Source organism: Astyanax mexicanus, chromosome 1, assembly GCF_023375975.1.
Source record: "Astyanax mexicanus isolate ESR-SI-001 chromosome 1, AstMex3_surface, whole genome shotgun sequence".
Taxonomy (NCBI): domain Eukaryota; kingdom Metazoa; phylum Chordata; class Actinopteri; order Characiformes; family Acestrorhamphidae; genus Astyanax; species Astyanax mexicanus.
This window is the reverse complement of record NC_064408.1, coordinates 47,186,273-47,202,215: the sequence shown is the minus strand read 5'-3', so window position 1 is coordinate 47,202,215 and position 15,943 is coordinate 47,186,273. Positions and strand designations below refer to the sequence as shown.

Here is a 15,943-nt window from a genome sequence, read left to right as displayed (position 1 = left end):
TTTGGGAAACACTCGCAGAACTGGCTCGTTCTTTACACACGTCATTCGTTAGTTCGTTCGTTATTCGCTAAGATTGATCGTTTTCGGGAAACCCACCCCAGGTGTTTCTGTAGATCAGGGGTGGGTTTCCCGAAAACGATCAATCTTAGCGAATAACGAACGAAGTAACGAACGACGTGAGTAAAGAACGAGTCAGGGGTGGGTTTCCCGAAAACGATCAATCTTAGCGGATAACGAACGAACTAACGAATGACCATCTATTACCACACATCACAATTTATTTTATTATATATTTAACAATACACTTCACTATAAATTCAAGAATATATACTACCATATACTACTATATGTATAATACAAAAACAGATAAAGGTATGCTTAAAGTTCAGAAAAACATCAACATTCAAGAGTTCCATCAGTAGCACTCGTGCCGTCCCACTGGCTGTAGCTTGTGCTTTTGCAGTCTTCCAACAATGGGCTGAGACAGTGTTGGTGCCTTCCTTCCCCAGTTTCACCTTATAACAAAGGAAGAAAATGAGAAATAAACAAACAATGACCACCAGCAACCCAATGCTACTTAGTTACAAGTGGGTCCGAATACTCTTAGATTAAAAACAAGTTTCAGTATTTGGAACCCACCGCTAACAAGCCTAATTTAAAGGTAAACTGTGATAGTTTAATAATGTACAGCTAAATCCTTAATACAAAATAAATTAGCATAGCTATTTCATGGGATAAAGTGAGATAGCTAGATTAGCTAATTAAAACATATCTCAAAGCTAATTTAGCTAGCTAACTAGTTAACTTAAAGCTAAGTTAGCTAGTTCTAACTTATAAATTAAAGCTAGGTTAGCTAGTAATAAATCCAAAATTAAAGATAGGTTAACTAGTTATAACATGAATTAAAGATAGGTTAGCTAATTATAACTTAACAATGAATGCTAGGTTAGCTAGCTATAAATTATAACTTAAAGCTAGGTTATCTAGTTCAATTAAAGCAAAGGTAGCTAGTTAACTTAAAGTTAGGTTAGCTAGTTAAATTAAAGTTAGGTTAGCTAGTTAAATTAAAGTTAGGTTAGCTAGTTAAATTAAAGCTAGGTTAGCTAGTTAAATTAAAGCTAGGTTAGCTAGTTAAATTAAAGTTAGGTTAGCTAGTTAAATTAAAGCTAGGTTAGCTAGTTAAATTAAAGCTAGGTTAGCTAGTTAAATTAAAGTTAGGTTAGTTAGTTAAATTAAAGCTAGACTAGATAGTTAAATTAAATCTAGGTTAGCTAGTTAAATTAAAGTTAAGTTAGCTAGTTAAATTAAAGTTATGTTAGTTAGTTAAATTAAAGCTTGGTTAGCTAGTTAAATTAAAGTTAGGTTAGCTAGTTAAATTAAAGCTAGGTTAGCTAGTTTAATTAAAGCTTGCTTAGCTAGTTAAATTAAAGCTAGGTTAGCTAGTTAAATTAAAGTTAGTTTAGCTAGTTAAAATAAAGCTAAGTTAGCTAGTTATAACTTATAAATTAAAGCTAGTTTAGCTAGTAATAAATCCAAAATTAAAGATAGGTTAACTAGTTATAACATAAATTAAAGATAGGTTAGCTAATTATAACTTATAAATGAATGCTAGGTTAGCTAGCTATAAATTATAACTTAAAACTAGGTTAGCTAGTTAACTAGCTAGTTCAATTAAAGCAAAGGTAGCTAGTTAACTTAAAGTTAGGTTAGCTAGTTAAATTAAAGATTGGTTAGCTAGTTTAATTAAAGCTTGCTTAGCTAGTTCAATTAAAGCTAGGCTGGTTAGTTAAAATAAAGCTAAGCTAGCTAGTTAAATTAAAGCTAGGCTGATTAGTTAAAATAAAGCTAAGCTAGCTAGTTACATTAAAGCTAGGCTGGCTAGTTAAAATAAAGCCAAGCTAGCTAGTTACATTAAAGCTAGGCTGGCTAGTTAAAATAAAGCTAAGCTAGCAAGTTAAATTAAAGCTAGGCTGGTTAGTTAAAATAAAGCTAAGCTAGCTAGTTAAATTAAAGCTAGGCTGGTTAGTTAAAATAAAGCTAAGCTAGCTAGTTACATTAAAGCTAGGCTGGCTAGTTAAATTAAAGCAAAGGTAACTAGTTAACTTAAAGCTAGGTTAGCTGGTAGCTAGGTTGGCTAGTTAAACTAAAGATAAAGTAGCCAGTTAACTTAAAGCTAGGTTAGCTAGTTAAATTAAAGATTGGTTAGCTAGTTTAATTAAAGCTTGCTTAGCTAGTTAAGTTAAAGTTAGTTTAGCTAGTTAAAATAAAGCTAAGCTAGCTAGTTCAATTAAAGTTAGGCTGGTTAGTTAAAATAAAGCTAAGCTAGCTAGTTAAATTAAAGCTAGGCTGATTAGTTAAAATAAAGCTAAGCTAGCCAGTTAAATTAAAGCTAGGCTGGTTAGTTAAAATAAAGCTAGGCTGGTTAGTTAAAATAAAGCTAAGCTAGCTAGTTACATTAAAACTAGTCTGGCTAGTTAAAATAAAGCTAAGCTAGCTAGTTAAATTAAAGCTAGGCTGGTTAGTTAAAATAAAGCTAAGCTAGCTAGTTACATTAAAGATAGGCTGGCTAGTTACATTAAAGCAAAGGTAACTAGTTAACTTAAAGCTAGGTTAGCTGGTAGCTAGGTTGGCTAGTTAAACTAAAGATAAAGTAGCTAGTTACCTTAAAGCTAGGTTAAAATTAAGGACTCACCTTGCCAGATAACTTTAGAAGGACTGCGGGGAGGTTTCTGTTGGATCAGAGTCAGTTATCCAGCTGGTTGACACAGTGCTCACTGCATTGGTCCCTCCGTCCAAGAAACGAGGGCAAACCATAACCTGTATATTCATTCAGTTCATTCAATCTGAGAGCCAATTTTAGCGTCTTTTCTCCGAACATCATCCAAAGCTTAGTCCCGCCCTATCGCGCTGTAAATCTTCTGCTCTTGCAGTCCAATCACAGAACGCTTTTCCCCAGAGTTGCCAGGTTCGCGGTTATCCTGCCAAATTTGGCTTGTCTGAAAACCACGGGTACATTTTTGCTCAATCTTCAAACTGAAAATGTAACAATTATGATTTAAGGAGAGGGAGGGTATTTTCAGTAGGTTACAACTGAGACACAGCACATTTACAGGAACTGTTGTATGTGGTGATTCACACTGACCATAGCTAATGCTTTTTTTTTCTTGCAATTATTTAAAATTATGTAATACATTAAAAAAATGTAATACATTATTAGCAATATAATAAAAATATAATATAATATAATATAATATAATAATATTCGTATGCCCTTATACACAAAATTAATGATAAATCACAAAGTAAAATTAATAGACTGTATAAGTGTAATACACCTAAATATAAGATTTTGGGCTAGGTCTGTGTAATGTATGTAGCATTTGGGCAAAAAAAAAATGTAATAACTTGTCAATCTTTGTTACATTAAAATTTTTAATATGCAAACATGAATATGACCGCTTTATTTAAGTAATTGTAGATGATGTAAATGTATTTTGTTTATTGGGTTTGTAACTGTGGACCTTTATTGGCACATTCAGGATGTATTTTAAACCATGGTACGCTTTTGTCTCTTTTGTGAAATGCTTAACTAAGAAAGACACTAATAAATACAAAAAAAAAAGCATTTGGTCTAAAAAAAATATTGCAGCTTAGCAGTTTAGAGATTTTGTCTTTATTGTGGTATGTTTTTATATTTACCAATATATAGACATAAATGGTCCATGCATAAATTGTCATATATTAAACAATAGATGTCCTTTTTTCCATATATGAAAACTTATTATTTAATATATTGCACTATATTTTCCAATATATTGCCATTTATTATGTTTCATAAGGGATATTGGTTACATAGCACCAGAAAGTAAACAAATATATCAAATAATTCCTAAATATACTAAATTGTTCCAAATATATCAAATTATTCCCAAATATGCTAAATTATTCCTATATATATATAGAATTATTAAGATATATCAAATTATTCCCAAGAGTACAAGCCGTTTATTCTGAACTAATTAAGAACTAATACAGCCATTATTAATCATTTCTACATAACAGACCACTAATTAAGCACCAATAACACTTACACAGAATGAAGCCAAATAAGTAGTGAATAAATCATTTATAAATGTCTAATTTTGGCTTTGTTAAGCAAATAATAAGACATTAATAAGCGCCTAATTTGTGTTCCTTAAAATAAAGTGTTACCGAATAAACACCTGTAACACACTGACAGAACATTACAAAAATGGGGGTTAAACAGACTACTGCACATTTCAGTGTATCTAACATTTGGAAGATATTAAGCAAACTAAGGTACGTAAGGTTAATATATGATAAGTGGTGTCACTGACTTTAATATCACCACTGTTAGAGTAACCTGCAGCAGCAGATAAACACACTGATAGAGGCTAGCGGTCCGGTGCTGTGGAATTACCGTAATTACCCTAATAATGGGCTTTAAAAGTCTGTGAGACTGCTAGGCTAAAGATGAACGTTTATAAGGTTGGTGCTGAAAATTAAAGCAGTGACCATTAAAACAAAATTGAGTACACTCAGTCTTCTGGAGAACATAAATAATGTCTACTATGTAATAATATTACGTTATTTTTTATTATTTTTTTTCCTTTTAAAAATGGGGTTTAAGCAGATTACGACACACTGTAGTATTTTACTATATGTTGCTAATATTTGGAAGATAATGATGATAATAAGGTAATTAAGGTTACTACTACTACAAATGGTGTCACTCAAATATGCCTTTAATATCACCACTGATGTAATTGTTTGTGTAGACTGATTTAGATCTATAGTTCCCCAGGTGGCATGTAAGGGTTTTCAGTAGTTAATGTTGATTTGAGCAGTAATTAATAAGTAGTTATTATAAAGAAGACATCATTAGTAAGTAGTTCTCTGGGAGATATGTAAGTCTCAGTAATTATTGTGAAGTTAATAGTGAACTACTATTATCATTAGTTCAGTACTATCTACTGAGTAATTATTCAGTACTCCCTGGTAGTTAATAGAAAATATTTAGGTGTTAATGCAGCACTATTAATTAGTTACTGCTTAGTTACTGCTTAGTTGCCTATTAACTATGGAACAGTATTATAAAGTGTTACCGAAATAGTTACAATTTGTTGGAGTAAATGAAATAATAAAAGACAGTTTATCCTAAAAAAGCACATGATGTAGGCCATGGGGCAGTTGGGCCATGTTTGTAAGACATGTTGATCCATCCTAAATGGTAAACAGTAAATAAATGGTGTTTTAAGCTTAGAACTGCATCTTATTGGGCTTTGATTGGGTCGTCCCCTAGAGCATGTGACAAGTGTTAAGAAGGAATCATTTATGTGAGTAAAGCATATTAATCTATGTGTTTGCACTGAACCATCTTTCAAGTTACAAGATAGAATATTAACAGGGAGTTACTGAAGGGGAGAACGTTAGATTAAATAAGCATTTTGCACAGCAGGTAATTTGTATAATGGTGTACTGAACAAGGACATTTAATCACTAGAATTAAAGACAGCCATTCGACAAGAACTACCTAGCATATTTTATCTCAGATGTGGAGAATAGCACAGGGAATTGAACTGAAATGTTGTGGTGTGTGTAGCATTACTTTAGATAAAAGTGTGCACAGTTGTGGATAATATTTGACAAATCTATAAAGTAAAGTGTTGTTTAAACCCAGGTTTGGCACCAATAAAGACGAGGTCTTGAGGGCTTAGCTGGAGACTCTTTTCTAGATATTGCATCACACTTCACTGAACAAATGACCCATTTTCCCATTTCCAACATTTCAGAGAGATGTACATTTATCATTTGGTCAACATAACTAACATTTCCATGAGAAAACGTAAGTATTCCTAAATTTCCCTCCTAAATCTCTCTATTTTTAAAAAACGTATTGTAATGGCTCCCTCACCTGGCATCAGCAGGTTATGCAAATAGACAGGTCATATGCTTGTTTTGTTTTTCTCTGCTCTCACATGTGTGACTGGTGTTTTGTAGTTTTGAGTCTCTACAGCCACTGTAAACCTGTATCTGTCTCTCACCTTCAGAATAAAGCTCTGATTCTGATCTTCCTCATTTTATCTCTATATGAGTGTAGGAAAGTGTTGTACAGCTGAGGGGTTTCACTTAATTGAACAGTGCCAATATGACACGTTATAGCACGAACCCCGAGTGTATTATTGTGATTATACCACAGTTCCATTATCACTGTTTATTAAAAGATTTTGTGCTCGTGTGCTCCTCCTGCAGTTGCAGAGTGTAATAAATGTATACAGCACTGTCATAAACCCCCTCTTTCTACTGGCACTTTTATCTAAAATACCAACATAACATTGTGGATTATATGTTTCATATATATATATATAAATCTCTCCCAGCGCGCGCGCGCACACACACACACACACACACACACACACAGACCTGCACTCTGATATTTTTTACTCATCAAATTAAATTTGAATTCAGAAATCCTCACAACCAATTTTACAGTCCAATTTATCATGCATTCTTTATTCCAGCACCCTATGTTGATTTTATCTGTATTTTAGGTGACAATATAATTGCATTTTACATTTCTTACATTCGTTCTTTTATTTACATTTAAATATTCACTATAATAATTTACATCTGAAGAAAAACAAATGCAGTAGAATTTTGTTGTGATTAAACGGATTAAATTTATATTCATAGTGGAAATTCCACCTGCATGTAAGCTACTTTTTCCATCAGAAAGTAAATAATAACAACCATCATTAATTTGTCTCTTTTACCGTGAAATGTTTACTTTATTGTAATCACGACTGAAACATGACATTTCTTCTGTGTCTACAACTGATAAAGCAGCGTGTTTACAGCACTGTTAGCCCTCATCACCAAACAAGCACAGCACAGCTTCTCCGGTACGTCACAGACGAGCAGCACAAAAGATTTGTTCGAATGAACAAATCTTTTGAACAAATCTTTTTAGTGAACGGATCTAATGATTAGTTAATCTAAAAGAGCTGCTGTGCCCATCACTACTAGTTAGCTTCAGTAAAGAATTAACCAACTGCAAATAGCAGTAGTCCTGGTAGTCTTTGTAGTCCTTATAGAACTGTTAAAATTACTACGAACTAAATCGATTCATTTGAATCACGGTGTTCCGAAACACTGTTTCGAACGACTGTTCCAAAAACAGGTTTCATTACGTCACGCAGTTTCGAAATATTTTAAATCTTTTCGTGCGTTTTAGTCCGCACTTACGTTCAAGCAGCTGGTCTGAGATCAGAATGCTTGGTCTCATATCTGCCCAGAGGAAAGACCCTATGGATTACTGGCTCAGACACTCTGCCGTCTTTCTTCATCTGTTTCAATTATAAAAAAATATCTCTCAATTCCAGCAACCCAGCAGTCCAAGCACTGTGGAACAGATCCTGTTAATAATAAAAACAACTGATTACTTGTAATGTTTAATAAATAAAGTATTACACAAGCATTTGCCTACCTTGCAATGTAAAATGAATAATGTCAGCTATATAAATCCACTGACTGTGTATCATAATGAAAAATACATCTTAATGACATCATTAAAACAACCCTGTTCTCTGCAAAATAATATGTTTTCATGACTCAAATTTATTCAGGGACACAACATGCTATGGGGGAATATTTCTTAAATTTTTCATAAAAAACACATCACTTCTGTTTCTGTTAAGAAAAAGTTGTGGATTTAGGCCCTAGTTGCCCACTAGATGTCCCTGTGGCGTGTGATGATTCGAACGTCTCACAAGATTCATTTTCCGAATCAATTGGTTCATTTGATTCGATCACCCAAAAGCCCCACTTTTGCCATCACTAATTATAGGTTTATTAAACTCCTTCCTCAGTGTAACTTAATGCACTTGGGGCACATGGTTGCAGACTCCAAAATGGCGGCCACGCTGAAACGCCAGCTCCTATAGACCAATAGACGACCACTTTTCAACACGCCCACACCTTTCGACACGCCCAGTACTCCTAGCTGCAGAGACCCATGTCTTGCTCCCAGTGGTGTATTTAAGCAATAGGACATGAGATTGTGTTATGTCGTAGATTATCACAGCTGATGTTATTCACGATAACACACAACCTCGAGTGTTCTATTGCTTTTATACAGCTGTTTTTTTTTTACAAAATGAATAAAGAAAATAAAAGACCCTCAAAAAATTGATGATGAATATACTTTAATAGTAGTTCCACAACAAGTAAACTGTAACAGAACTGTTGAAATCTCCCTGAAGCTCTCCTCTCCTGCTCCACTGAGTCATCTTCAGGTAAAAGATATGCGTTTGCGAGCATTTCAGCCTGTTTTGCTGGGTGGTGTTGGTTAGCTGGCTGGACTGTGGTTAGGTTAGTGTAGCTTGCTTTAGCTTAGCCTAGCCTGGCTGGTTACTGTTCCGGCTATCAGACCGCAGCAGAGGTGACAGATGGATTTTCATTTTCTAAGCTAAGCCACATACAGGGTTATCCTGGAAGAAAACTTGCTTCCTTCTACTCTGGCAAAGTTCCCCAAATCTGAGGACTGTTTTTTCCAGCAGGACAATGCTCAATTCCACACAGCTAGATCAATTAAGGTGTGGATGAAGGACCACCAGATCAGTGTCATGGCCAGCACAATGTCCAGCCCTGAACCCCATTGAAAACCTCTGGAATGTAATCAAGAGCAGGGCTGGGCCGCTAATCTGGCGTACCGGGCATTTTCCCGGTGGGCCGACAGTCCTCAGGGGCCGATGCTGTTAAGATTTGTTATTATTTTATTTTTTTCTTTCCTTTTTTTCCCAAGAGACCGGCCCACAATATAGAGGGAGCGGCCCATTGGCCCGTCTTCAATATAGACAGTGGACTGAACCAATCAGGATATAGGACGAAAGCAGCCCCACCCTCTCTCCGCGTGGTCCACTGAACTCCCACTAGAGAATTTACGTGTGGAGAAACTGGAGTGTCTCACTGTAGCTGCTACAAAATGTGTAAATATCACACGCATGTTCGCTGCTGTTGCCTCCGCGTCCTCAGAAGCAGCAGACAGGGAGAGCAGGCTTGTGACAGAAACCAAGAGACAGAACCAAAAGACAGAACCAAAAGACAGAGCGGAAAAGTGTAGCACGTAAACAGGTAACAGGTGATGGGGTAACGTTAGCTCTATTATATGGTATTTGCATACTTCCCACAATCTGGTAGTCATGCCCCCTTATTCTGATAAAATAGCAAACGGTCAATACTGAGAAGTGTTGGATGAGCAGCAAGTGTCCATTTTAGGCTACATCATAGTATTTTAGATATTTAGGTTAATGGTGTGTTGAAAGGCTGCATAGTAGTTTGAATTTGTATCCTCTATGCTGTGGGTTAACATGTTTTAAAAAGTACTCAAACAAGTGAAATAACAGTTTTTTAAAAACGGATAAATGATAAGTAAAAAAAGCAATTTAAGCATGACTAAACTACGTGTAAAAAATATATGCCCACCCTGAGTAAGAGTAAGACAGTGTCAAATGCTTTTAAGATATAGTTGCATGGCATGATTTCATAAATCAGCCACAATTCCCTACTTTCTCCCAGCTGGCAACAGCGAGTTACAGTGACAGTATTTGAACAACCAGCATGTTTCTACGGTTTAAAATTGCACAACGGTATACCGCATTAACCGGTATACTGCCCAGCACTACACTAAACTTCTTATATTTAATATGTTGTTGATACATTATGCTTCTCTGTAACCCCACATACATTAATTGCAAGTCGGTTGTGCACTGCTAATTATGGGCCGGTCTAAACAAAAATGCCAGGGCCGATTTTTTGTCCCAGTCCAGTCCTGGAAGTAACTATAACTAATTACTTTTTCAAAGTAACGTGCCCAACACTGTCTACAGTTATATGTTATACAGGTTCTACCTGTTCTACCTCCCTAACAGATGCGATCCTCCTGAGACCTGGCCTATTCATTTGTGTCCTCTGTAGTGGACATTATGTTTCTGCATCTCACATTTTACTTGCTTGAGTTACACTAATAATTCCTGCTGTATCTTAAAGAGGACATCCTGAGCTTTCCAGTGATACCACATGTTTGGGGGGGGTGGGGTACTGACAAATTCAAGTTCCTGTTTCTACAAAATGGCTTTATAACAACAAGCACATTTTATGGAAGGAGAAAGGATGAGTAAAATATTCTTTATTTATTGCATTTCTACTATGAAATTCATGTATTTTATTCATTCTGAGGTTGTTAGGAATTATTTAATGAAGTCTGAGAGCAGTTTAATTACTTTTGGGATTGAATAATAGCCATTTTATAAATGTCCTCTACAGTGGACACCAGGATGATCTTCATGTCTTTCACAGCCAGTATTTTTAATGCATTGATTTAGGAGACAGAAAAGAAGCAAAGAAGATTTTGTACAAAATAATTGAGGGAGATTCAGACTTAGATTTATCAGATGAGGAACATGATGAGGAAGAGTTTAAACCTGACGAAGAAGAGATAGGGAGTTCTGATGAGGCAGGAAGCTCATCAGATGAGAACACGGACCAGCAAGAAAGCCGTCGTCCTCTGTGGGCCAGGACTAGCACGTATGATTTATTTAGTTCTAGGATTACCATAAGTGTATTTATCCAGTAAAAAAAAAGATAAATAAACCATTCATTGTTAAACTAATGCCTGTCCTTGGCAACAGATAGTACAGTAAATAAAATAATTAACATCATACCATTTTGATTAGATTGGTTATGCCATTACTGGTTATGCCATTCATTATTATTACACATGAGTAAGTCACAACGAATGCAAAAGAGAATAAATAAGCTTTCAGAAAAACAGAACTTGTTTCTTTAAAATCCCTAAATTCAACAAACTAAAATGAATACAGAATGAAAGTCCAATATATCCTGGTATTATTGTTATTGTTTAATTTGTTAAGTTTCATTGTTCCGTAGATTAAAATAATCCTGATTTCCACTATAGTGGACATGCTATAAAAATAAAAATAAAAATAAATTTGAAAAAGTCTAAATGGTAATCTGTTTTATTTACTCCTAAGAGATAGGAAATCACAAAAAAACATAAATTACAATACTCTTTTTTTCTCAGTTCTCAGGAGGTTAAGACTGCAAGGTGTCAAAAAACAAGTGATCAAATATATACTGTTGTGTGTGTATATGTCATTGACTATGCGCTACAGCGCGCTCAACTTTTGTTCAGAATCAGCTTCTTATCACTGGTAACAATGCGGCTTTCCTCTCACTCATTCCCGCAGCTTCACAGTGTTTTAAACAGTGCGGACGCTGAGCGCTGAGTTCAATAGTGAAACAAAGAGTTCAGCGAAAGGAAACGAGTCATTGGATAAATGCTGAGCTTTGTCCCGCCCATCGGACGCTCAGCGTCTCTGGGGGTCTATGGAGCAGTGGGCTGGCCTCGGCCGACCCGGACGCTCAGCTTCTGCGTGATGATTGGATGATCTGTCTGAGGCTGAATCCCTTTTTGATTGACAGCGAAATGAGCGAATCAGCGATCTTTTAGTGTAAACATCCGTGCTGGGAGTTTTAAATTTTCATTCTGTTCTGAGTTAAACCGGAGACTTTCCTAATCCTCTTAGCTATACATTTTCTTTGTTAAAAACGACTAGCGACAAATCCAGCCTTTATTTCTGGTGTTTTTTTGTAGCTGCTTGTGTTTGGAGACTGACTTATATCACTTTTTCTGACTTCTATCACAGTTTCTGTCCAGCGGGTGCTGCTCAGCCCCTCCACCGTCACAAAGCACTCACAGGCGGACACATTTCACACTAACCTCGCTCCAGTCCCTAGCTAGTGAGCAAGCTGTACATAATGTCAGTCAGTTTTAATGTTGTGGACCGGATTTTGGCAAAGCCATTTGAAAGTCTTCCTTACGAAAAAAAAAAACAGCAGGGCAGATCAACTGCTCAGATTAATTTAGTGCAAAAGGTGGGGAAAAGTAACAGGTGCTGTAACAAATAAAATGTACTGTTGGCCATGCCTCTTGATGAAACCATCTCAGGGAGGGTAGAATTTATGTGTAAATAAACCGACACATTTTAAGATGTAGCCTGAAATTGAACTTCCCCTCCTTGAAAGATTAGCATCTGCCACTGATCCCTAACTAGTGCATACCAAACTACTAACAGTTAGAGTTCAGTGGATTTCTTCTTGCCACTCTTCAATAACGGCCAGATTTGTGGAGTGCATGACTTCTAGTTGTCCTGAGGACAGATACTTCCACCTAAGCTGTGGATTTCTGCAGCTCCTCCAGAGTGACTATGGGCCTCTTGGCTGCTTCTCTGACCAGTGCTCTCCTTGCTCGATCTGTCAGTTTTGGTGAATGGCCATGTGTTGGAAGGTTTGCAGTTGTATTATACTTTTTCCATTTTTGGATGATGGATTGTACAGTGCCCTTTGGCATGCTCAAAGCTTGTGATATGTTTTTTTACCTAACCCTGCTTTAAACTTCTCCACAACTTTATCTCTGACCTGTCTGGTGAGTTCCTTGGTCTTTATGATGCTGTTTGTTCACTGGTATTCTGTAACACACCACTGAGGTCAATTCAGAACAGCTGTATTTATACTGAGACAAAATTACACACAGCTGGACTTCTGAAGGCGATTGACTGCACTAGATTTTATTTAGGGGTTTTAGAGTGACTTTTGCACATCACACTTTTCAGATTTTTATTTTATAAAAACAATGTATCATTTTCATTCCACGTCACAATTATGTGCTACTTTGTGATGGTTTATCACTTAAGATCTTGATCAAATACATTTAAGTTTGTGGTTGTTAGGTGACAAAATGTAAAAAAAAAATTTTCTCCTGAAAGGTGGAACATTCTCCCTGAACTGGCACCGTGATTGGCGTTAAGAGATTTTCCATTTACACAGCAGTCAGTGGCCTCATTAATAAGTGTTTTTTTTAATAAAATATGGGAAATTTCCGGAAATATACTAATACGGCAGGACGGCGGGAAAGAGGGGCAAAATACGGTAGTTTCCTGGCCAAAACGGGAGACTTAACAGGTATGGCGAAATACATTTTCGTTTATTATAGCTCACAATAAGTCCTGCAATCCTAAATGAATGAACACAATTTGAAAATGAAATAGTTATTGGCTGATCAGGCACAAGCTATATATCTATTTACAAAGTTAATCTAACTGACTAGACACAAGCTGCATTTTATTAAGCACACAGTGGGTTTGATCTGTGTGTTTTAATTTGTGTCTTTTTAACCAGCTATCAGAAACAATCTCATCACAGTTTATATGGTTAGCTCCGTTACCTTTCTCTTAGAAAAATCACTGTATATCCAGATTAGTTTTAACAGCAGCAGCTGCACCCGCTGCTTAAAGTCACAGTGAGGAGTGTTTCCCAACTCACACTCACTCTCCTCTGCAAAACCAGCAAGCTGATTGGTAATTTCCTGGCCAAAACTAGTATAAATTTCACACTTACAAGAAAACAAATTAAACAAAAAAATGGACAAAAAGGCATTTTGGGCAGCAAGAACCAAACAGGCAGGTTCTCCAGCCCCCTGCTGCAATATAAGGTTATGGCCATGGATGAATGGCACAAAAAAGGGCCTCAGGATCTCGTCATGCCACCATGCCCCACTTGATCTAACATTGACATCAGCAAACCCCTCACTCACACGACCTCACCCCCTGAGACGGAGCCTGACAATTTGTGCAGAAATTCTTTGGTGAAGACGAAGGTGAAGATGTTGGATGTGTAGGTTCTGGGCTAGTGTGGTTACACGTGGTCTGCAGCTGAGAGGTCGGTTAAATGTACTGCCAAATTCTCTGATACGCCTTTGAAGACAGCTTATATTGGAGATTGTAAAAGTCTTAGATCTTTGATTTTAGGTAAAGAAAAATGGGAGCAAAACCAAAAGTGTTTAGTTTATATTTTTGTTCCATGTGGAAAAGCTGTTCTAATTAATTTGCAATTACTACACCAAGATTCTGAGCTGCTGAGGCAGAAATAACAGACACATCAGACATATTTAAAGTATGATCATTTATTTATTTAGCATTCGAACCTAAAAAAAAATCTCTAATTGGTTTATTTTAAGAAAGTGTTTAACCTGAATGTATTGATGCAGACATGTCTAAGTATGTCAAACTGGATTTCTTCCAGACCACAGCTAAAAAGGTAAAAACTGGTTTCCCCTACATACGTAAATAAGCATGTGAACCCTGTTTGAAGTTAATTAATCCATTTTTACAACCTTATTATTCTGTTGTTGTTTTTTTAACATGTTATGCTCTGTGAAAATTATTAAATCTCTTTCTTACTTCAGCTCAGGAGTAAAAGTTTTCAGATCTGAAAGTAGAACAGAATCAATATGGTGTCCATCTGATTTATATTTATTTGTTTAAAAAGGTTACTTTATGTTTCCACTGATTTCCAAGTGTTTTTTTAGATTTAATTTCTCTTCATTTTATAAAACCATGTACAAATAAAGACAAATGTAAACTGTATACACAGTGAAATCAAAAACACATGCTGATCTTAATGTAAATATAAATGTAGCACAAATTTAACCTTTATTAATTGATTTGCTTGGATTATTGGTTAAAACAAGTAAAGAACATATATATGTTAAACATAAGTACAAGTGTTTGTGTGAAAGCAGTGTTTACCACTGAGGAATTAGCAAGGTTAACCCCATCATCTTTATTACCCAATTTACACATTCATTTTAAATCACATAACTTTACAGTGGAATTATAATCAGGAAAGTCAAATCCAGCGTAGAGGGGCTGAGTGAATGTGGTGTGGACTGTGTGTAGGAGGGTCATTGTATCAGAGACGCTGTAGAAAGACAGAGTTCCTGCACTGTGATCCACATACACTCCTATTCTGGCGGATGGAGGAGCTGAGAGCCTAGTCTCAATGTTGTTGTGCCAGAAAGAGAGAGAGGAAGAACACACCAGACTCCAAGACTGATTACTGTGTCCTAACCAACCTTCATGACATCTTCCTTTCCTTCTGATCCCTTTATATGACACTGCTATGTACACATATTGACAACTGCTCCACTCAACCTCCCAGTAACAGCGTCCACTCATACTCTCCTTACTCAACACCTGACACCAGTAATCAAATCTCTCCGGATGATCAGGATACTGCTGAACATCATGATTGCGTCTCACCATTCTGTTCTTCTCAAAAAGACTGAGGTGCGCACGTGCTGTGTTAGGATCCAGAGTCAGCCGCCGGTAATCTAAAAAAATATAGTAGAGTGTAATTTATTACTGACATTATGTTCTTACAGTATTTGTAATTCATTTAAAATTGTTTTTTTGTTTGTGTGTTTTTTTTCAGAGGATAAGGGAGAGGAGTAGTTGGGCCTGAATGAGGAAGAGGAGTAGTTGGGCCAGGATAAGGAAGAGGAGTAGTTGGGCCAGAATAAGGGAGATGAGTAGTTGGGCCAGGATAAAAGAGAGGAGTAGTTGGGCCTGAACTAGGAAGAGGAGTAGTTGGGCCAGGAAAAAGTAAGGAGTAGTTGGGCCAGAATAAGGGAGAGGAGTAGTTGGACCAGGATAAGGAAGAGGAGTAGTTGTACCAGGATAAGGGAGAGGAGTAGTTGGACCAGAATATAGGAGAGGAATTGTTGGACCAGGATATGGGAGAGGAGTTGTTGGACCAGGATAAGGGAGAGGAATATTTGGACACTCAAGTAAAATGTTATGAAAAAGTAATAAAATAATGCACATTGTGTGTGTGTGTGTGTGTGTGTGTGTGTGTGTTTCACCTACATTTCAGAAAGTCTTTTCTGGTTTTTGGTTCTGAGGGTAAAATCTGAACTGCTGCAGCTGTAGAGACACAATACAGTACAAAATGAACAGTTAGAAAAACAAGACTATCTAGAGCAAGATTACAGAACAAGTCTCAT

At 36.3% G+C, this 15,943-nt stretch overlaps 1 protein-coding gene across 19 annotated transcripts in view; it reads right to left on the bottom strand.

Moving 5' to 3' along the window:
- Nucleotides 1-15,943, bottom strand: part of LOC103035149 (tripartite motif-containing protein 16-like) — a 204,234-nt gene that overhangs the window by 165,208 nt on the left and 23,083 nt on the right. The window contains exons 5-6 of one of the 19 annotated variants that reach the window (XM_049479268.1): nt 15,807-15,863; nt 14,047-15,271 (exon numbers count right to left, since the gene is read on the bottom strand). The exons of the other annotated variants lie outside the window; for them this stretch is intronic. Of the exons in view, the coding sequence (XP_049335225.1) occupies nt 14,742-15,271; nt 15,807-15,863 (587 nt within the window). The 3' untranslated portion in view covers nt 14,047-14,741. Of the gene's footprint in view, nt 1-14,046; nt 15,272-15,806; nt 15,864-15,943 lie in introns of those variants that run through there. 19 annotated transcript variants of the gene reach the window in all.